Source organism: Nestor notabilis, unplaced genomic scaffold (genome assembly GCF_000696875.1).
Source record: "Nestor notabilis isolate BGI_N333 unplaced genomic scaffold, ASM69687v1 scaffold7962, whole genome shotgun sequence".
Lineage (NCBI taxonomy): Eukaryota > Metazoa > Chordata > Aves > Psittaciformes > Psittacidae > Nestor > Nestor notabilis.
In genome coordinates, this window is record NW_009918681.1 from 1 (window position 1) to 22967 (window position 22967).

Consider the following 22967-nt stretch of genomic DNA (forward strand, 5'->3'; position numbering starts at 1 on the left):
GGCCGCTCCGGGCTTGGGAAGGGACATGGGAGATGCTCAGAGCAGCGGGGATGGGGGAGCAAACTCCGCCAAGGCACTTAAATGGTAGCTGCTTCAGAGCAGAGACTGTGTCTTTTTGTGCGGGAAGCTCAGGACTAGAAAACAGGGAAGAGGAAAGTCCGTCAGGAGTGGGGACAGGGAGGGCTCGCATCCAGAGGACCTGTTTCTACCCTGACCCAGATTCCACTCATTCTGAAACTACCTTTGTCCCTGGTCTACCTGCTCCACCCGTGTGGACATGCTCCCTCTTCCTCCACAGAAAAACGGCAGAATAAAGATCCTCCCTGGATGTGAGGCGTAAAAAGGACAGAAATCCCAGAGTATTATCACGTATTAATATAGTGCCTATTATCTCTGCCAGAAACCCCATTCCCTCACTTCATTCATAGTTGCATGAACAGAAAACAAAGCAGAGAGTACTTGCCCCAAAGAGTTCTCAATCTGAGGCAGTCTGGGACCAGGATTCAGTCTAACCTGTGGCCATTTTTCTCCCATTGTCTTGCTGATACCCTGTGCTGTACCTGTGTTCTGCTTTTCTGGCTATAGGCTATGCCAGGACAGGCGTTAAAATACTTCTTCTTCACTTCTTGCTGATGGACCAAAGGGTACAGATGTTGTCAAAGCATTTAGAATTTATCACTCCTGTCCAGCCAAGAAATGATCAAAAATGATCAAAGAGGGGATCCCCCTTACAGGCTGGGATGAAAAGGAAGAGCGATACATTTTATGGTAGTAGCTAATGAACTATATGAATTACAGTGGCATTTTTCTGGGAATGCAGCAGGTAGAATAATAGATACATAATATGTGATAGCAGGAAAAGAGTGTATGTCCTAGCTTTACTTTCTGACACAGAATCCTAATTATTTATCTCTTTATTCCTATACCTGAAGAGTCCCTGCAAGGAGAGTTCCAAAGGAAGCTTTACAAGGAGCTGCTGAAAAATTACAACCCACTGGAGCGACCAGTTGCAAATGATTCCCAGCCGCTCACTGTCTATTTCACTCTCAGCCTCATGCAGATCATGGATGTGGTGAGTCTGTAAGCTTCTAGGAAATTATGTCTCTAGAAGGGTGGATTTTTCCACCCTAGAATGGAGATTTGCGATTGTGAAAGAAGACTTCACGGTATGGGAAAGCACAAATGATTCAAGACACTGCCAAATTTTGACTGCCCTTTAAAAGAAGTAAACTGAAAAGTAAAGTTTGTCTTTCTTATATCTCTTGTCAGTATTTCCAAACCTTCTTAGCAGTGTGAAATATTTAAACTGAAGCCCAAACTGCATTCTTTGCATTTTGAATCCTTTACTATACTTAGAACCAACAAGAAGTATAGTCAGGAGAGATATGCCAAACCGAAGTTCTTGATTTCTGTTAGTCACTAAAGAGCTTCTTAATTTTGGAGATGGTGGGAGAGGAAGGAGGTGTCCTGGCCAAAGTCCAAGCTATATTATTTCTTTATTATTGAGACAAGATTGCTACATTCTAAAAGCTGAATTTTTAGCTGCTCTATTTGCAACCATAGTTATGTGGTACATCAGTAGATAATCCTACACAGTGCTTGGCAGGCTTGTAAAATGCACTGCAGGATCTTTTGGGTTCAAATATAAGTAATTTAAGCTCTACTCAGTCACAGCAACACAGAGATGAAACCCTACATATAAGTGGCTTTACAGTACTCAATTTTACTGAATTCAACTAGCTATGGCCACTAATAAAGAAGTTAATTACTTAAAACTAGTAGTTAACCTGAAAATGACATTATCTTGCCATCAAATGCTTAAAGCTTGAGGCACAAGATTAAAAACCAGAAAGATGGGATTATGCATGAGTGGCTTGCTCTCTGTTCCTTTACAAGCTGCCGATTGCCAGAATCCAGATACCATTCTGGATCTGAATGTCAGCACACACATAGAGAACTCTGTAAGTTTAAATGCTCATAGTTTCTATATATGTTTTTGCAAGTTTTAGATTTATTTGACCTAAGGTAAAAACTAGGATGTGTATTTCCAGAGTGATATTTACTACTCGTGAGAGCGGGCAGTCATAGATCAGTGAGCTGTTTCAGTGTCAGTGTGGCCAATATGTCCAGGCAAGCTTAAGCAGTCTGTTCGAGGTCTGTTCAAACTGAGCACCTGAACAAAACTCCACATGTTAAGCTAATGTTTTCTTAAGTATTAACCACACTGGGAAAGGTTTGTTGTATGGTCAAACCCTCCTAGTGATGACACAGCTTGCAGAAGCATTCTTTATGTCATCAAAACCATTTCCTGTTTAGAATTAGCTGAATGCCCACGAGACATTTTTCTTACTTAAATCACATCTATACCATAAAGGTTTCCTTTGCATTTCTCTGAGTTAATAGTGGGGCGCTCTCTTCCCCACACTCCTGACATGGCTATAACTGTGCCCTCAACTACTGTATGAACAGCTGGCTGTTGGAGATGCATGGCTAAAGGCCAGCAGGCAGTCACTTCAGAGTTATTTCTTCTGGAGTTGTTGAGTTTAATTAAACCCCACACAAACTGAAGGGCAAATACCCACAGATCACTAGTCAATCTGGGTATAGTCAATGACTGGCAGTCTTGGCTAATAGGATGCAAAAGGGAGGTTTTGGTCTTATGTGCCTTTCAAAAAAATCCCGTCATAATTAGTCAGAAGCCATAGTTTTTATACTGGCAGTTTAGTTACAGCTCATTCTGCTTGCTATAAAACTGACTGCATTTCTTTCTCAGAGGTCTGGGATTGACAGGCAAAGAAAGAAACCAACCATGAAGTAAATTAAGCTTCATACTATAAAACAAATGAGTTTTCTTCATTGTCAACAAGAAGCAAATGCTGGTGGGAATGACAGCTACTTGCAATAACAATTACTGGTTTAACAAGCTAGAAACAAAACATGTCACCATCATACTTTCCTGTAGTTTATATATTCACTTTAATGGCTTCTCAGCTGATACCAGCTGTACTGGAAGTTAGACCTATCCACAGCAGATCTGTCAAATCCCTGCCAGAACAGATTGAGCCAGGCTGGATCCTGGCTGCTGCTATTCCTACTTCAAGTCTCTTCCATTCCACTCTAACTCTGCTGATAGGGAAGGGTAGACAGTATATGAAATGGTTTCCAAATACAGTGGATATTTTTAGTTTAACCCTCTCCTTCTAAAACTATTAATTATTTCTACCCTATGCTTGCAGGTATGTTTGGGTTTGGATTTTTTTATTGGTGTTGCGTATTACCATGCATGGTAGTGTCAGTAATGAGGGACCTGTAAGTGCCGATTGCCCCAGCTTAGTTTAGTTCACTAGAAAACAGACTTAATGAATTGACTAATGAGAACGCAAGCTGGCCTAGTAAATTATATGGTGTTGCTATATGGAGAGGGGAAGCAGTGGCAGCATGAGAAGAATGTAGTTTGAGGACACATGAATGAAGAGCTAGGAAACTGGGTGAGTGCTTGTAAGTGGGAATTCATGCTAGACCTGAGAGATAGCAAAGGAGTTCAGAAGAAAGATGGAATTTAGGTGGAAGAGGATGGGGGGATCTAGGTGAGAGATCCTAGATGTCTTTCAGTTTGCATTATTCTTGTATTCCTGTCCTGGTTTCAGCTGGGATACAGTCAATTTTCTTCCTGGTAGCTGGTACAGTGCTGTATTTTGGATCTAGAACGAGAGCAATGTTGATAACACACCGATGTTTTAGCTGATGCTAAGCAGTATTTACACTAAGTCAAGGACTTCTCAGCTTCTCATCCCACCCTACTAGCGAGTAGTTTGGAGGGCACAAGGAGCTGGGAGAGGACACAGCCGGGACAGCTGATCCTGACTGACCAGAGTGATATTCCATACTGTATGGTGTCATGCTCAGCATCTAAACTGGGGGAAAGCTGCCCAGGGGCTGCTGCTCAGGAACCAGCTGGGCATCAGCTGGTGGATGGTGAGCAATTACTTGTGCATCACTTGCTCTGAATAGTCTTCTTCTTATTATTATCCCATCTTTTTCTGTCCTATTAAACTGTCTTTATCTCAACTCATGATTTTTACTTTTTTGTTTTCTCCAACTCTCTGCCCCATCCTGCTGGAGGAGGGCAGTGTGTAGTGTTTAGCTACCTGCCCTGTTAAACCATGACGATTCCTTAAGAGAAAAATCAGTGCCCTTAAACCTTTGCAAACAATCTTGCAATTAAATCACCTTGAAGTGAAAACAAAGTGCAGACACCCAACTGGCCAGAACTGCTCTTCAAGGACATTTGAGTTATTACAATATCAGAAGATGGAATAAGAGGTTTCTTCTGCTTTTTGTAAGTGTTTCCATTTTCTTGAAATTAGAAAAATGCCAAGCAATTCATCCGAAGAAATGTCCTGAAGTCTTGTCTCAGAACTCCTTGCAGGAAAGCAACACATACTGACACATATAGTCTGGTAATAAGCAGCTTTCTGGATCTGATTCAGAAAATGTTTGGAAACATGTGAAAACTAAAATAACCAAAACTCAAGAATAATCACAGAGGAAAATCTTATCAGACAAATACTAAGGGTATCCACATAGCTTAGCGGCAGGAGAAGAGGAGGGGTTATGGGTGGCCACAGTTGGTCAAGGTCATAGCTTCAGTACAGTGTCAAAAAAATCATGATGTAGAGAAGGAACTTACTTTTCTCTACATCTCGCCTCACAGACACCCCACCGCCTGCACAAGAAACTAGTCTTTGGCCTCTGCCTGTCTAGTATTTCAGTGCTGGCAGGGAGTATGAACCTAACCTGTGCTGAGGAAAAACTTCCAGCATATGCATTTTTGAAGAACAGATTCTTGAAACATGCTGATATTATATCATTTCCACACTGGATAAAATCACAGCCACCAATTTTTTTAACACTATGTGGAGGCAAACACCTTCTAACATTCTCACGTTCTCTTGTTACATCTATCCCAATAATACCATCAGCAGTGCTGTTCCTACGCCGCTACAGCTCATGCAGAATAGTGAATGGCAATAAAAAACAAATACAGTGATCACCAAGGTATGAATTTTGTGCTTAGCCTGACATTTTTACAAGAGACATATTTGCATCTACTGTAAATTAACACAATTAAGAGAAACATATCTGAGGGACTTCCATCCCCAAAAGTCAGAAGATGAAATCTTGGAAATTAATGCAAAATAATCATACATTTGTACTGCAAATTACTGCTTAGAGACACAGACATGAAGAACTGGAATACATTGAGATGTACAGTAATAGTTCAAACTCAATTTTTACTGTTGTCTACATGAGTAGAAGAATTCTACAGTCTTAATTTTAGTTTGAAAGGGGCCTCCACAGGTCATCTAGTCCACCCCCTGCTCCAACTGTCTAAACACACCATGTTACTCAGGACTATATCCAGTACTGAACACTTCTATGGAGAGATTCCACAACCTCGCTGGGCAACCTGTTTCAGTATTTAACTGTCATCATGGTCGACTTGTTTTCCCAATGTCTAAGCAGAACTTCCCGTGTTCCAGCTTAGGAACAACACAAAAAATACTTCTACAAAATTAAGGTACCTTTCCTTCTTGCACAAAATTGGGTACATGGCATAAATGTACTTCTTGTGAAGTATACCAGATTTCTTGACTATTTTCAGCAAAGTACCTATTTCACTTCTAATAAAGCCTTTATTACATTCTTGGCAGAAAACTAGAGAATAAGGCCTTGGTAAACCCACATGGCAAAACTGGTTAGAAAATCTCAGAGTAGTTGGCAATGGTACTGTCAAAGTGATGAGATTTAGTTACACGGTGAGATTTCCCAGGAACCTATACTGATACAGTGCTTTCATTTCCTTCATCTGGAAGACAGAATAAATAGTATTTTTATTGAATTTGCAGATGACATAAGTTTGGGAGGGGTTCAGAGAATACTGAGCACAAAACTAGAATTTAACATTGTCTTGTTGTAAAATAGAGCAAAAAGACTGTTTTGACCCAATCTGATGCCTGTTTTTTTCAAAGCCTAAATTCTGTGAAATTTTGAGTACTACATTTTAAGAAATATTTGGATGCACTGGAAATAATCCATCTGCTGGAGGCTTTGGTTGTATTGAATGAGTGTAAGTGCTCTCTTAACTGGAAACAAAGACAGGTCAATACTGCCTCTATATAAGGGCCGATATTTGTATTATTTTTCCCATTCCATCTACTGTAACTTTAGTCACAGTCGAGACTCTCCCTGTACTGGATGGTATGTAAACAGACCTGAAAAGATCATCTTTGTTCCAAAATATTTACAAAATAATTATATTTTGATAGACTAAATCCTTTTAACATCAGAATCGTTCATATTGTATGAACTGTTGAAGCGTGCAAGACAGTATTAAATAAAACTTTAGCATAAAAATGCTAAAGTTAAGACTAGAAGAATTATTGCGTCGGGATCAGACTAATGGCTTTCTGACATTAATTTTCACTAATATGTCTTCTCAGATTTTACTAAGGAATTTCAGCAATTTCACTCTGTACCTGTTGAAAACATTACTGTAGAATTTATACCAAGTTTGTATGTGGAACCTGGGGCACCATTTTGTGAGTGTCTTAAGCTGATCTCAGCACTCTTGGCTGAAAGAGATGATCTTAGTAACTTCTGATTTCATGTTCCTATCCCTTTGGCGTGCACCAGTGCCTCTGGGACTGAGCAGGTAGCTGAATCAATTTTTGGAGTAGGCATTTTTCTAGATGACCTCTACTTGCTTTGGATTTATGTTACCTTAAACTGCTCACAAACCTCTACCCATGGTTCTCAGTCACTTTATATTTGCCATATATTTAGCAAACCACACTAGTTCCATCTCTACCTAAGGCAAGTTGCTAAACTTGGGAGAATGCTGTATCAATACTACCTTACCTTGTGACTTCCGTAGCAAGACTTACAGTGCCAAACATTTTGGTGGGTATGAATGTGTCCGTTATGGTCAACCTTGACCATAAACTCTCTCTCTACATATATATATTATTATTATTTTTACCAGCAGAAGCATCAGCATTTAATAATTTATTTTAGAAAGTTGACTTTAGTTATTTATCTACAATAATATTCAAGTTCTTGTTTATGTTGCATAACACCATTTAGACAGGAATCTTTCATGGTTCCTCTAGACATTTACCAGTGAATTGAATAATTTAGTACACAACAGTTTTCACTTATTTTCCAGTTTCTCATGTTTTGGTTTTTTTAATTTATATTAGGGGAAAGAAAAGCGCTGAACAGTTGTTTGTATATAGCGAGTAGCAGCAGAATCTCAAGAGAAATTCTTTTCCTTTAGGCTCTTCAACTCACTGGTGCAGACCAAAGGAAAAATGAAAGCGCACAAACTTTTTCACATTTATCTGAACTCAGTCAAAGTTTGCTCATCCTGTATTGCCCTTGGTTACTTGTATGACTTAGTTTTATATATCCAAGGGTTGTTTCATTTTACACAGTGCGATACGATTGGCTTCCATGACTTATATACAGAGCTTAGCAAAGCCTCCACGTAAGAATCTGCAACTCTGAATGTGCGACCAAATACCCTGGACCCACTGGGCAAGACAGTCATGTGAAATAGCTTGACATTTTAAAAGAAAATGATGCAGTCATTCATGGAAGCAGAAGAGCTTCTGTAAAGAAAGGGACTATAAACCAAACATCTCCCATGCCAACAACAACAAATCTGGAAAGACGAATAAAACCACCAAATCAAAAGCTTGCTGAGAAATGGCACTAAAGTAAGAAGTTCCTAAGCTCCTAAGCTGTTTATCGAACCTCAGCAGCCTTTTTGCAAACAATGGTTGTGGCAGAAGCTCATCAAATCTGCATTATTCTTTTAATTTCTAGCATTCATGTGTGTACATTACAAAAAGTCTCTCCGAGCTTTATTTTCCTCTCATTTTACAGCTTGATCTTTATTCCGTCCATGCTGAGGGGAGAAACTATTTGCACTTTCATCTTGCAGACATTTCCATTCTACCATGATTTATTCCTGAGAGCTTAGAAAACTGGAGCAGTGCTGGGATATGCTTTCCAATATTTCCAAGTAGTTTAATACCTATGAAAGTCACTGGGTTATATCAGAAAACAGAGTATTCTCCTTCCCATGAAATATGAAGAACCACTCTTTTCAAATAATAGTCCAAAATATTCTGTTAATGGATTTATTCAAACAGGCAGACAGCCCCTCTCCCTGCCCTCCTGTGGTGAGATGCTGAAAAACTGCCAGAAACTGCAACCATATTTCTGTGGTATTTGTCCTTTTTTTCTGTGCTTCTAGATATCTTCTGGCTTTTTGGACTACTTTTTCCCTCAGCATCTTCCTTTTACCTAGTCTTCTCAAACAGTGTTAGATCCGGAAAGATATTTTAAACACAGTCTGTATTCTGCAGGATGGAATGGGAAGCAGTGCGTTTACACTAATGTAAAGCAGCTTGCAGGAAGGAAAAAAGGACTGACTAAAGGCAGGAAAAAACCTCCTGATAATAGTTAACTGGAGGACATTAGAGATGTTCACTGTCTGTGAAAATCAGAACTTCTGTTCTGCTTTCTGGTTCCACAGGAGGGGTCTCTGGAACTGTAATAGAAATCAGTTGGGGTTTTTCTGGTTTGTTTTGTTCTTCGTTGGTGGGGTTTTTTTTAATATAAGTAAAGCAAAGCCATTTATCTAACATTTTTCTCATCCTTTGCAATATAAACAATCAGCATGAACCATAAAGACTCGGTACTTTAATCCTCTGCTTTATAACTACATTGGTATGGATGCCCCATTAACTCAAAAAGTGAGTAGACATCTAGTGGTAAGCCACGTGTGATGAAGGTTTGCATTCTAACCCTGAAAAGTATGATTAAGGTCCTAGAAAACAGGTCCTGTTGTGATGGATTGCTGTAGAGCACAGGGACCACAACATTTCACATTTTACATAGGACCTCTTACTAGAACAACAGAATTTACAACGTCACATCATAGGAGGACTATTAGTCCTCAGTAATCAGCTAATGAAATAAAATCAAAGCATAAGACATAATCTGTGGGACTCAGGTGTGACTAGCTAATACTTATTCTTACACAAAGGTTTTAATTCACAGAAGTTTGGGGACTGAGATGAGTATACTCCCTGCAATATTCAGAATAGTTCCTCTTTTTTAAAGACTATATGCAGTTAAAATGACAATATTTATCTCGTATTCTAGTACTAGACAATACATCATGTTACTGCTTAACACAAGTTCCTATCCTTTGTTTTGACAATCTCGATCAGCTTGTTACAGTCTGTGGAAATCTGTATGAAATGTTTGAAAGCTCTGTATTTTTCTTGTCCTTGGATAGTGGAGCTACACTGATCTGCATCAGCTGAGGACCTGGTCCCTAAAGCAGAAGTAAAATACTAGATCAGCATTTTCAAACCTTCTTTGCCAGTTAAATTACTTCCTTGTTCCCAGGCTCCTGGGAGACGTGCAGGTTCAGTCCCAGCTGTGGCATAAGCCGATGCACAATGTGTTTACAGTCTAATCTCTGCTCTTCTGCTGCAGGTTTTGTGCACTACAGACTAATTACATGCTCCATAACTCTGGTGCTTTACTGCACACATAAAGATGGGTGTTGACTCTTCCTGGATTTGATTTGCCTTTGCAGTGTCAACATACACCAAGTTCAAATGCAGGTAGCTGCCTCTGCTGGACCCATTTCTTTTCTAGGAAGGCTTCTGGAAGCGACGTGGGAAGATTCAGTGGGCTGGATGAGTTATGTGGGCAAAAGTAGCCCTCACCTAACCATCACAGCCTCTGTCCTGCTCCTGTAACGGGACCTGTGCGGGTCCACAAGTTGGCAGGAAAGGTGCTGCAGCAATTTCAGGGATGACAGCAAAAGGAAGGTAGGAGGTGCTCCTAAAGCAAGGCACCTAACCTCTAACTCCGTGCTTGGGAGCACCTGTACTACCAGAGGAGCTTGAGGACTAGATTAGATTACCAGTCATGGTTTAACGTTTTTAAATGGTAGTCCTGATGGGCTATGGCTCTTCAACAATCGAGTAGGAATTACTCTGTTTCTGTTCTCCCTTTCATTTTAGGGCTGTATTCTCAGACCTGTGTGGATACAGTGCCTGCTTTTCTCTCAGAAAAGCACACACTATAGAAAGTTTTCAGTATTTTACAAATCTAATAGTGCTGACAGCAGTTAAACAACGTATAGTCAATGGACTGCAAGCAAACCCTTTTCTATCTGTGAACAGCATATTAACACAGAAACATTCAAATGTTAATTACTTCAAATTTAGATGATACAGATGCGAATTCTTTGCTGTCTCCTGAACTCCTCACCATGTTCGCCTGAATAGACTACTAAACAATCCAACTGTTCCCAATCTAAATATATCCCTGACAAAAAAGGGAAAAATAAAGGGGGGAAGAAGATCTTATTATGGGCTGGCAGCCGGGAGCATATGTGTACAAGCACTTATAGAAGAAAAGAAAATTTTAAACCTTATTAAAACTTTTAACTCCTTAATTTATTTTTGCTGTGTTAACTGATTTTGAGGTTTTAATTTATTTCAAATTAAAATAATTACTTTCCAAGATAACCAGAAGAAGCCTGAAGTAACCATATATTTGGATTTAGCCTTCACTTAGGCTTGCATGTTCATGCCTGTTACCTGAAACTAGAATCTGACTTGTAAAAAGGCAAGGCTGTTAACACTGGCTTCAACAACAGCTAACTGGGAAGTGCTAGGAGCCTGGCAGGAAGCCAGAAACACAAGAATGTCATATTTATCCAGCTCATCTCTCCAAAATCCTCTGGTGGCGATGTGAAGTTGTATTTGCATGGCCTATAATAACATCTTCATATTGCTTATATGATCCCCATAATGGAGTAGCTTGAATGGAGCACAATCCATGTGCAGAGTTGATGGACCCACGTGTCTAGTTATTTAGCACTACTACTTTGGTCTTTTACTGGCTTGTCTTCTGTGTTCAGCCGTGGGTATTAACATATTTCTGTGGTTGGCATCCCTGTACTTACTCTCAGTAGCTACACAGTTGTGTAGATTGAGTATGAGAGGAAAGAAGCAGGCATTTTACCCACTAGCACCAATGCTACTAAATGCCAGAATGAAGACAGAAAAAATAATGAGCAATGGTAAACCTGACTGAACCACTCACTGAGCTCAGGAAACTCAAATAAGCATTTTTATTTTGGAGTGTTCCCTCCATCTCTGACCTCAACAGACAGAAATGTTCTTTTCGTAGGAGAGAGTTTGCTCTTTTGTGTCATAGAAAACAACAGCCTGAAGGACTGTGTAGGTGTTCTGACATTTGAGTCATGATGCTTGTTGCATTTGTGAAGAGACAGACATGCAGTTGATTTTCATCAATATATTCCTCTCAGCCAAGTTCACAGTTTCTCAGTACCTTTGTCAGTGATTCTTTACATGCATTAAAGAGAAGTGGGGGCCAGGTGCATTTGTAGGGACAGTTCAAAATTAAGACCCTCTAAAAAATGACTCTCAAACTGGTCCCTCAGAGCATGTAGGGTAAGGAATAACTAGTATTTCTGTAATGCTGATTCATCCTCTCTTCCCAGTTACTAAGGGGCACTTGTAATATTTCTGTGTGAAGAGCTGCAGTGACGTTCGAGCAGGATAAACATTTTGTACTATATCCTTCTCCAGGAGATTTTTTAATTGCCATGGTGATGTCTGTGATGTAACCTAGATAGAACAGAGACCCTGAGACATCAAGAATAATGGATTACATTACACATCCCAGGAATTTTGGAGCTACTCCTTGCTTACTTTGCCTATACTTAGAAAGGCAGAGATAAGATAGTATAGTTAGAGAGACTGCCTGGGATGAGTAATGGCAATTTGCTAACTGGTTCTCTGAAGCTGGCTTTAACTATGTCCATTCGTAGAGGACAGAGTGGAAATTTCAGTTGCTGTTACTCACAAAAATAGAACAGAAGAATGCCAGCAGCAAGCCGGTGCTAGAGCGCTATGCTCTGATGACACAAAGGGAGAGAAAGAGACAGCTTTGTGTTCAGCTCCTCCTTCTCCCATAAATTTCTCTTCTCTCCTTGAAAAAATCACCTGCTTTCCTTCCACTTTAGTTTGCTAAGTATACATGCTATAACAGCATTTCCATGACCTACAAACATTTTAAGGAGAAAGGTTTAATAAAAAGTCGAATAGGATTTAAAGTGGATTATCAAGAATAAAAATAGTCAAATCTTTTCATATAATGCTGTCCTGGCATTACTGGTACATCTGGTATAACAACCTGACCTTTCAACTTCTGTGTTTTGCAGCTAAGCTCTAGGCAAACGACCAAGTTCAAAAGCATTGAGTCCCTCGTTTTAACACTGTTTAAGGAGTGGGGCTACGGGGGCTCTCTTATTCCCTCTTAGCCTGTGGAATGGTTGGCAGCTCCCAGATTCCAGCATGTGTTCAGAGCTGGGATGCCCATCTGTGTCAGACTGGCAATGATAATCAGCACCTATAGACAGTATTTAACACTAATGCAGGGTTCAATTCTCTGAATGGGAGTCTGCCACGGAATACAATGGAATCAAGAATTGTTTGTAAACAAAGCAACAGAACACAGTTATTACTTTGCATGTTTGCAATAAATGTAACTGCACTTTAAGCTCTATGCTGTATTTAATAATTGAACTGAGGGATCATGGGAATTCATAAGATAACTTGAAAAAAATGCAACCTCCCCCTCTTGCTCTTCAAAATAGTATGTTTTCCACACAAGGTGCACTGAAGTGGTTTAGCAGCTATGCTGTACTCCGCTCATTTCAAATGCCCGATCCCTGCTTGTCTTTGCGAAGATGAATGTGTTCAAATCTAAATACAATCTCTTGTTAACAATGGTGTACTGGGAAAAAAGAAAAAAGGCTGCTATTACAATAATGTCCCCATGGTAACAGAAAAGGTGCATCGTGAGGCTCTTACCCATATTTATAACCTCCGCTTCTTTTCTGCGAAACAACGTATCTCAAGCCCACTGTCAGGACAAAGCCCTGCACAGTCAATGGCAAGCACAATTGTCAGACCCTGTCAGAGTACATATGGAACAGAAACACATTCCCACATTTAAGGTGGCTCCTTGCACAGATGCTCTGCCCAGAGTTAAGATGGCTTTTCTATGCTCCTTCTCCAGGAGCTCTTCTGCTGTGTAAGATTTGCATTCGCCTGGGATGACCTGTGTACATTTTAGAGCAAACTCCAGCTTTCTTTTAAAGCAAGATATGGTTGTTGGGGAGAAAGCAAATGCTTTTTGAAAAGCATGTAAGATAGGCTGGTGTGGAGAAATCACTGGAGTTCTTCAGACTTGCAAAACAGAGCACACATGGCACAATTAAAAAAACCGTATCAAAATGAGCAACCCTTCTTCTCAGAATTCCACCTGAATAAGTTAAAAAACACTATGAGACTCCTCATCTCACACTCCAAACTGAACCTTAACCCAGATAAAATTCAAATGACACTTTTATAATTTTTATTTCAAATAAAAAATTAAAGATACTCAAAAGGCCAAAAGTGAGCATCTGCTCCTATCCCAGCAGCACATAATACTTTAGTAACAATTTAGCATTTTAACTCTAGATGCCTTTAAAACTTTCACAGAACTTTAGTTACAAGCAGAAGCATACTTGTCTGTTACACTCAGCTTTACCTCCTCGCTCTTTTGCTTCTCTCCTTCTCACGCACCTGAACAGTGCACAGGACAGGTGAACTCCAGGCTTCAATACCCATGCAGAACACACACCTGAAGATTCCCATTTTTTTCAGATCTACATACAGGTCAAGCTCTAGAGTCACTAAGTCTGAATTGTATCTGTGGGTAAGCTCATAGCAAACCTTGTATTAAATGTGTGCTGACTCAAGTATTAAACACATATTAGAATGGTAGCTAGTCTAGTGCTCAGGGCATCTTTCCACCAGTCATTTCCTTTCCTCCTCTCCCATTCCCTTCCCAGCTGCTGGATGCTATTTCTCACCAGTGATTTGCAGACCATCCTATTGCTGTTCCCACTATATGAGATCAGAGTCCACCAAAATGGGCTTCACATGGCTAAACCTTGCACCTCTGCATACCCTATCCCACAGCCCCTCTGCAGCCAGCAGCAGATGCTTGTTTCCATTAGTGGTAACACTCTCATGTTTCTGTTCTGTTGCTCGGCCTGCCTCTTCTGCTTGTCCTTGTTATTACGTGCAAACATCTGGAACGAATGTCAGCAGATGTGGCAGCCTAAACTGCTACACATCGAGCTGTACACCTGTCTGCAAAGACTGATAAGGATATTCATAGCAGTGCTGAAATCTGTAATGCTATGGAATAGATTTGTACTGTAAAGTACTCATTTGGCACTGGTGCCTTGTTATTTCTAGCTAAGGCACCATTTTCCTTGTGATTAATTTGCTGAAAATAATGTGCTTGTAGGTTAGAAGATTTACAAAGTCACTTTATTTACTGATTTTCTACTCAATTAATCCCATTTATAATAATTCAATTATTATTAAAAAAACCCAACCAAACAACAAAAAACCCAAAACAACAAAGAAAAAAACCCAACCAACTAACCAAAACCAAACCAACCCCAAAAGATAACACATGGTCTCAACAATTTCACATTTTCCTGATGGGACAAGCTTAAAAACTGTCAAAACAGGAAGATGCTCTACAAATACTAAGTATCATATGCCACAAGAGCAATAACCTAATGTTAGACCCAGTGCAGCATAGCTGGCTAGCTGTAAGTACTGCTGGCACTGTTTTACACCACAGCCCAGGTATTACACATGCATATGTAGACCAGACTGGATGTATGCATTTTGAAGGAAGATGACATGAGTAGATAATGTTTTGACATAAATCTTCCATATCTTGAACTTCAAACATTGCACTCCAACTAAGTAAACATTTCTGAAGATAGGCCGTGTTTTGAAGGTGAGAAGCTGCACACAATTGAAGTACTAGTAAGATGAGGTCTTGGCCTTCACAGAGCACTGTCTGCTGAGGAGAGGTAGCTTGAATTGGAATGTTTGGTTTATCCAGCATTACTTCTAGTGTGGCCCAGCCCTTAATCTGTACAAAAAACAGTTCTAGAAAATATGGCCAGACACAGGAATCACTAAATGCAGGTCATGGTTCTAACCCAAGAAATATACAGAGCAAGAGTGCAGAGTCAGACCTTAATCCTACCTTTCTCCTGCAGGAAACTTCACTGGATGAACAGTGGCCCTCTCCTACAAATACTTATAAATTTATTTATATAACTGAGCCAATATCTATAAGAGTCATTAGCCTCAACACATTGCATGGATGATTCAACTCTTTCACAAATACTGTTCAGCTGCATTCTCTTTTTCAGCTGTACATTCTAGTGCAAGTTGTTGCTCAGCTCTGCTGCACTGTTCACATGATGGGAAGAGACTGATTTTTTAATTCAAATAGGAAACAGAGGAACTGTCACTGCATCTGGGATTGGTACTGCCACTCTGTCCTCCAAGATGATGGGAAGTGCTTAGGACAGCAAGTTGTGTTGGGAATATGCCAGGTCTGTGCTGCATTGTTCCTGGCTAGAGGTTTAGGGGACTTCAATAAACTTTATTCACTATATCACAAATGAAAGTGGAGGCCACAGGGAGAGTGAGGAGGGGGTCTCCCTACAGGGAAACTGTTTCCCAAACAACTCTTAAGTATTTCAGTTAGTCCCAAAATAGCCATTTATTGCCTTGCTTCTCACTGAGTTTACAGTCCAAAGTCAGCCTTCTTAACAAATAAAAACAGCTAGTAGCAGCAATCTGTGCCAGTCTGTGTTATCTCCAGCAACAAAACTCTGCTTTCCCACTCAGGAGCAATTCTAAACAGCAGTTCTGTATTTCAAAGACCTTCAGCATGTAGCGAGTATGAAGAGCAATTCATACAGCATCCACCACAAATCTAATAGACCTAAGAGCTCAAGAGAAAAGACGTTTTCAAATTTCACTTTAATTAACTGCTCACATTTTGGGTTGCAGTAAGGTTTTAACTCTTTGATTAAAAAAAAGCTTCCAGAAATTAAGTCAAAGACCAAGAAGCACATGAAGGAAGACATCTTCAGGCAGGCTGGATTCAGAGATTTAACTGCAAAACTCACCTTAATGCTACAGGCAGTACTTAGCTAAATCCGAAGGGCCTGAAAGAGCCAGAGTCTAAGTTGGAAGGTGAGAAAGTCACCCAGTCAGGTATCATCCTAGCAGTGGAGGTGCCTCAGGGCTGAATTTGGCACTGAAGTGGAAGGTGGAAGAGACAAAGGGGTAATGTCCTAAATGCCTCCAACTTCCACTAATGCCACCAGCTGCAAGGAGTGGCTGAGCATAAGATAATGAAGACTGCCCTTCAGGAGGTTTTTAGCATCCACAGAATCAGAGCAAATTAGCAGCTGAGATAAAGGGGAGCTGGACTAAGGCAAGCCCAAACCCGAGGCCAAGTCACGCAGAGCTGGTGCACCAGGCTGACTAGGCTGTGTGGAGTAGGACACATCAACTTTAACTCTGCTTCAACAGTTTGCAACAGCTGCTGTAATTCCGAAGGCGTGTTGCTTCCCAGCAGTGGGCTGAACCACTACAAGATAAAGTCATAGATGTCAGAGCTCTGTTTTCATATAAAAATCTCACTGACAGGGCAAAAGCCAGAACACCAAGTATAAATGTGTGTTTGTTTGAAGTGGTCTTGAGAAAAATGCACTTAAACAGTGAAAATGTGTATTTTCCACTTTTGACTTGTTATTGAATCATTTTGCACTTTTTCCTTCTATTTTCAAGAAATCAGAAACATTCCATGGCCTGTTCCTGCTGTTGATTCTCACATGCTAGATCATGCAGTATTATTTATGCACTGGTAATGCCTGTTTATACAATTTCTGCATAATTGGAAATATGTGCTGTAAGCTGAGTCAAAACATTTTACTGTGATGAAAAAGTATACTGCTGACTACTGGAGGAGTGAAGGGTAACTGAACTAACCCATTCCTTTTGTGGTGAAACGCAAGTCAGGTGGGGAAGAGGTATCAGGAGTTCAAATCTTTCTTCTCACAAATCCTGTTCATAGCCTTTTTTCTTCATCTTTATGTTGCCTAAAAATCCTGTTTCACATTGCCAACTCCCTATGTAGCTTTTTATTCCTATGCAAAAAACCCCCAAACTCCATCCAAATTTGCATTTTAATTAACCCTGTCTTTTGGAAGGTGTGATGTAGGTGATGCCTTAGGCTTCAGGGGTAATGAATGTGCACCCATTACAGGGCAGCATGACTCTGTATCATTCTTCAACATCAAGATTCACTGCAGCTACAGCCTGCACCTACGGATGACCAGAGGTGGTCTTCGGCTAGCAGCTGCAGTTTCATTTCATGGCAGAAGCATCAGGCTGGCTTTCTTAAGTAACTTGATTTTTATCCTCACACCTGAGACAGCAAAAATGGGCAGGAATGAAGTCCAGCCTCTTTGCTACTCTCCAGAAGTTTCAAGTTGCTCAGATTCATATTGTCACTGTGGCTGCCTAAAGTATGGCCATAGCATCAATCTTCTGTTAACTGGCCATCCTAAGAGTGCCTAACATACCCTCCAGCCTGTTGTCTCAGTAGTAATCATAAAAGAATTCAGGCTTTTTCACTTCATACTGTTTAGTGACCTCAGTGCATGACCATAAAAAAGGAACAGGAAGAAGACCCCAAGCTGAATGAAGCAAAAATTTATTGTAACAGGGTTTTAAAGGATGTGGGGATAAAAGTCATTGGGTACGAGTAATTTGGCACTGTGGATCAGAAGATATTGAGAATGTTTAATAAGCAAGTGCTGAGACAATGAAGTAAGAGCAAAAGAACTGATTAACCTGCTGGTTTCAGTCAGATGACATTCAAGCAAACAAAAGTGAAAATCAGTATAGGGAGTGTCTTACGGGTCTCTCACTGGCTGTCAGCCCATTAACTTCAGACTACAATTATTAACTTCAGTCTTGCTACAAGGTACCAATCAGGAACCTAGCAGTATTGCTGTGAGAAGGGATATCTTAAAATGCTTTTACAAACTCTTTTGTTAAGGTTCATAGTAATTGAAGCCCAGTTCAAAGAGGCATTACTTTTTCTGTAATTTAAGTGAGAAGCAACCACATAAGAATCTGGATTTGAAGTTCAAGAATTACAGCTAACAGATTTTAGCCAGGACATTACTTTGTGCAGGTCTTCCGGGAAGTATGTGTTTCTTGCTAGCTGCTGCACATCAGTGCATCCCAGTATATAGGCACGCAGGCTGATTTTACTTTTCTTCTTGCTTTTTTCTGCACATCTTTTCTAGTGTGGATACTGGATGTGCTGACATCCTTTTGAAAGTCAGCAGACAACGTTCCTTACAAAGTTTGTAATGTTCAGGCTAAAGCCCATCACAAGGCATTGTCAAATTTCCATCTCTTCTTTTATACGTTCTGTTGAACACAGGGTAAGGGAAGGATAATGTGAGAATCTGATACTGTGTTTCCAGAGATGGTCAGTCCGATAGACTGTTTCTACTGTAAAGACAGACAAAACCAGAGATGGGGACTGGAATAATGGAGATGGTACAATCCCCTTCAAGAACTTCCAGAAATTGTTACCTCTATGTTCAAAAATGGATGAAGGACCGTTCAAGTCTTCTTGATGTCAACTGCTTTTCCTTCAATAATGCGATAAGTTGCCCAGTGGCAATTTGACATCTGCCCTCACAGATCATGACTACAGCTATGAATCAAGTAGCCTCCCACCCACCTCCCACTGCATGACTGAAACCTAACTCTTCACTGCCTGTGCTGCTGAAGTTCAGGCAAGCTAAAGTAGCTGGTATGGGAAAAACCCACACCAATCTTAACAACATGATGTAATTTCTGGTCTTGTTCTCTGGCTGATTTTCCCAGCATCTCAGAATATACTGTTAAGTCCTTTTTCTTTGCTCCTTTATAATAGAAAGGATTTGTAATAGGAGCTGCCTTGCTTTTGTGTTCAGCAGTTTTTCTGTAGGTGTTTACAAAATATTGCAAAGTGACAAAAAAATCAGAAAGTACTGTGCAACTCTGATAAAAAACAGTGTTAATACAGTTTGCTGTAAAGCTTTTAAAACAGCATCCAAAAAGCTCTCCCAGCCGGAGGGAAACGCTGCAGAATGTCTCCTTCCCCACTTTTCACCAGCTTCACTTGGGACCACAGAGAAGGACAATTCCTCTGAAATCAGAATCTTTGCTCTAGTGGTAGGTGAGTCAGTCCAGTAATGACTAAAATGCTGGAACCTATTTGTTCCAACAAACACCACTATAAAAACGCACACCACTATAAACCAAGTTTCTGCATGAAGCAGAGTTCTTACAGCTGAGGAGCAATGACGGGACTTATGATTCAAACACCAATGGAACTTTAAATACAGTGCTCCAAGTGGGAGTTATTTTGTTCAAATTCACTCTTTCAGACTCTAAATGCTTAAGATAACAGAAAGAAACACCAGGAAAACAGCATGGGCCATCTTCTTTTTGTTCTTGTCTTCAGTATGCAAGTTGCTTTTGAGTCAGTGCTCTCAGGATACCCTCTCTGAGCGAGGTTTGAGTGAAAGATCACACTTCAGAATAACTGGGCTTTCAGAATAGGACTGCAGCCTCCTGCAGGCAACCCTGCGATGGCTCTGCCCTGTGCCCAGCTGCCTGCAGAGGCAGGCACCGAATCATTCTGCCAGCAGCACAACTGGATTAAAAGTCTGCTGTTCCCCTCAGCTCTGCCAGTTCAACACTCCATGACGGCTCTCTAGCCTGGTTCTGTGATGTGTGCTGGCTGAGAGTAGAGTTCCTTTCTGGTACTCCTAAAATAGTTCATCTGACTATGCTGTGGGCTCAGGGATTCAAAATAAATCCCCATGGCATATCATTAACTCGAGCATCAGCAGCACTCCACTTTTTAGTACAATCTTTTCCTGCTACTGAAAAGGGAATTTTTGAAACATCACTAATCTAACACTGGGGCCATTCATGTGCAGAAAGAGATCACACTGGGAGTAAAATGTGTGTTTAACTCAGAATTTAACCATGCAGGAGTACATGCCATTCAGCTAATGAGGTCCAGACGTATGAGCACCTCTGATAGCTGCTGCTGCCCAGGTGACTGAAACTTGCTATGACACTTCCTTAGACTGTTAACAAAGCTCTGACTGGTGCTGGGAGAGGGACTGTGCATTCAGTTTGGAGAATGTTAATACTGAGGCTATATATAGTATATTCCATTAGCTTCACGCAACCTAGGTGGATACTGATACAGTACCTCCATAGAATAAGGTCACCAATGTTTTCCTGTGTCTGAAGAGTTCAGAATTATACTCTTTAATTAAACTGCAGCATTAAGATGCTTATTGTGTCACCTGTGCTGAGATCACATTGTCACAGGAGGCAAGGGGGAACGCCTTCAAACAGGAACTGTTGGAGGCAGAATAATAATGTTGTGCCCTGAAAATAGTTTCCAGGAAAAGCTGATAAAACCCCTTCTGTACAGTTCCACTGATGTAAGTGGTGCTACTTGCCTGTTAAGAAGCTACTCAATATGACCTCAACACACATCATCTGTGCTTAGTCACACTTTCTTTGTTCAATATTTTTCCTCCTACCTGCATGTCTGGTGTGTAAGGTTTATTAGTGAGAGGGCTGCTCTTAACAAAAGTGGAACAGGCAACCCCTACTATATTCTCCTTTGCCTTTTAAGACTCATTAAAGGAGCCTCAGGGAAGAGTCTGGCAGAAGCACACCCTCAGGAAAGAGTTTGACTGACTGTGGTAATACGAGATAAATTAAAAAGTACATGTGAAGACTTCTGTTGCAGTGAGTTAGAGGCAATGATTCCCTTTGCTTTGAACAGTACCTTAGCACAACTGGCTACTTCATAACAGTCCAGTGTATTTACAAGTGTTGTTTCATCTGTATGGTACTAAGCTGCGGTTTGTTTTCTTCTTCTTTCCCTTCTCGTTCCTCGCAGGATGAAAAGAATCAAGTATTAACAACAAACGTCTGGCTACAAATGGTAAGTTAATTTCCCTCTTTGGTCATTCAGTTTAATCTGGTGAGGGTTTTGAACTTTCAAGTGTTTGTTCTATATCTTGCTGAATGGAAAACTGTAAGGCTGAGATTTAGGCCTTGAGGTTTCAAGTATTTCTAAAAACTTTGAAGAATTTGAGTCACTACACTAAGTAAGTTACTAACTCAATGTAGTTGATTTAGGCATGCTAAACTCTCGACTGGCGTAAGATAATGGTGTCCTAAAAGTTCCACGTAGAGTAACTGTAGGTGCAAGTGCCTGATCACTCATTTCAGCAATCTCTGCCATCCTACTTGCTTTGCTGTCTACCTCCTTAAGACACCGCAGAAGGATTTTAATGTAAATGGCCATGCTGTTCCCATGTTGTTCAAAATGTTACTGTTTAAACACAGGTTGTCATCAGAAATTAACTGTGAACATGAGAGGTTTTCTATGTTTCTTCTCCAAATTCTGTTATCTCAGTTTCATGCCAAAAATGGGTACGGGAACATCAGTTTTCTAATGTGCAGCTGGGAACACTGTCCTGGTTTCCCAGTTTGTTTTGCCCACACAGGGTGTTCATTTTTCAAACAGTAGCTTTATTTTACATTTGGTTGGAATATTTAGTTGTTAACAGTTGCCACAGAATTTCACATCCTCTCTTATTAACCGTAATTATTGTCACCACTAGATACCACAACAGAGAACTTTGTCTCCATTAGCTCATGGCTGGCATTGCTGGGCAGGAGTAAGTTTTACTCATGTTTTTAATAAATGGAACAGATAACAGAATATTCAAGAACTTTGTGAGAGTATTTTGTATTTCTTTTCTCTGAAGAGGTTAAGTAGCAAGTGACCTCCTCCTCAGCAAAGAAGGCTACACAGATTTATCCTGAGTTGATTGCTTATCTTTTTGCATTAGTTTAAATTAAGACTTAGAATTAACAAGGTGCTTCTCTCCATGCTGACTAGTGTGGGCTTCTAATGCTTCCACAAAATACGTCTGTCATTTTGTGCTTTACAAACATGGGGTGGAACGGGCAGCTTTCTCCATACTACAGCAGCTAGGATGAGAATTTGCCACTAGTTGAATTCCCGTCTCTAATACAGAAACTCAACTGTTTGGATTAAGTAAAGGTTTACACAAGAGTTTTATTATTGAAGATAACCATGTTGCTTCCTCAGACACTTTGCACTTTTCAGCTTCTTTAACCAGCTCTCTCGCACTGTGGTAGGAAACAAACGAAAGAGTCTTTTGATGACCTACAAAGGAGAGCATGGCTATTCCATTTATTCACAAAGAAAAGTTAACATGGAAGAAGCATTCACCCCATGTTATTTTACAGGCTTGTACAGCAAGATTAAAGTTGTCAAATATAATATGGTTTTGGCTTTGAGCTACAATGACAACAGTTGCTATGATCTCTCACCAGGAAAACAGACAATTCGTACTCAAGAAGTTATCGGTTATTTTCCTTCTCTTTTATCCCACAGCATCCTTATCCTTTTTGAGATCATTTTCCTTTTTCCCCTAAGGAAATTCCCGATTCTTTAATATATTTTGTATTTCTTTTGATTTATTCACCTTAACACACACTGTATGTGGAGCATGTTAAGACTGCAATGAGCCGATCACTTGATGACTATAAAGAATGAGGCCACTCTTCATGGCCTGTGTACACATTAAATAAAAATAAAGCAATGTGTTTGCATATTAGTTTTCTATTAATGGGATACTAGACACATCAAAGCACGCTCAAGGCAAACATATGTCATCTTCTTCTGCTAAATGGTCTGAAACTTTTTTCCCCTAATTTCCCACTTTCTTTCTTGATCTGTATGTGTGTTTAATCAGCGATGTA

General features: G+C 40.2%; 1 protein-coding gene across 1 annotated transcript in view; it reads left to right on the forward strand.

Moving 5' to 3' along the window:
• The first annotated feature begins 937 nt into the window (after positions 1 to 937).
• CHRNA7 (cholinergic receptor, nicotinic, alpha 7 (neuronal)) overlaps positions 938 to 22967 on the forward strand; it is a 37414-nt gene continuing 15384 nt past the window's right edge. The window contains exons 1-2 of the mRNA XM_010009845.1: positions 938 to 1072; positions 21067 to 21111. Coding sequence (XP_010008147.1) covers positions 1055 to 1072; positions 21067 to 21111 — 63 coding nt within the window. The 5' untranslated portion in view covers positions 938 to 1054. The remainder of the gene's footprint in view (positions 1073 to 21066; positions 21112 to 22967) is intronic.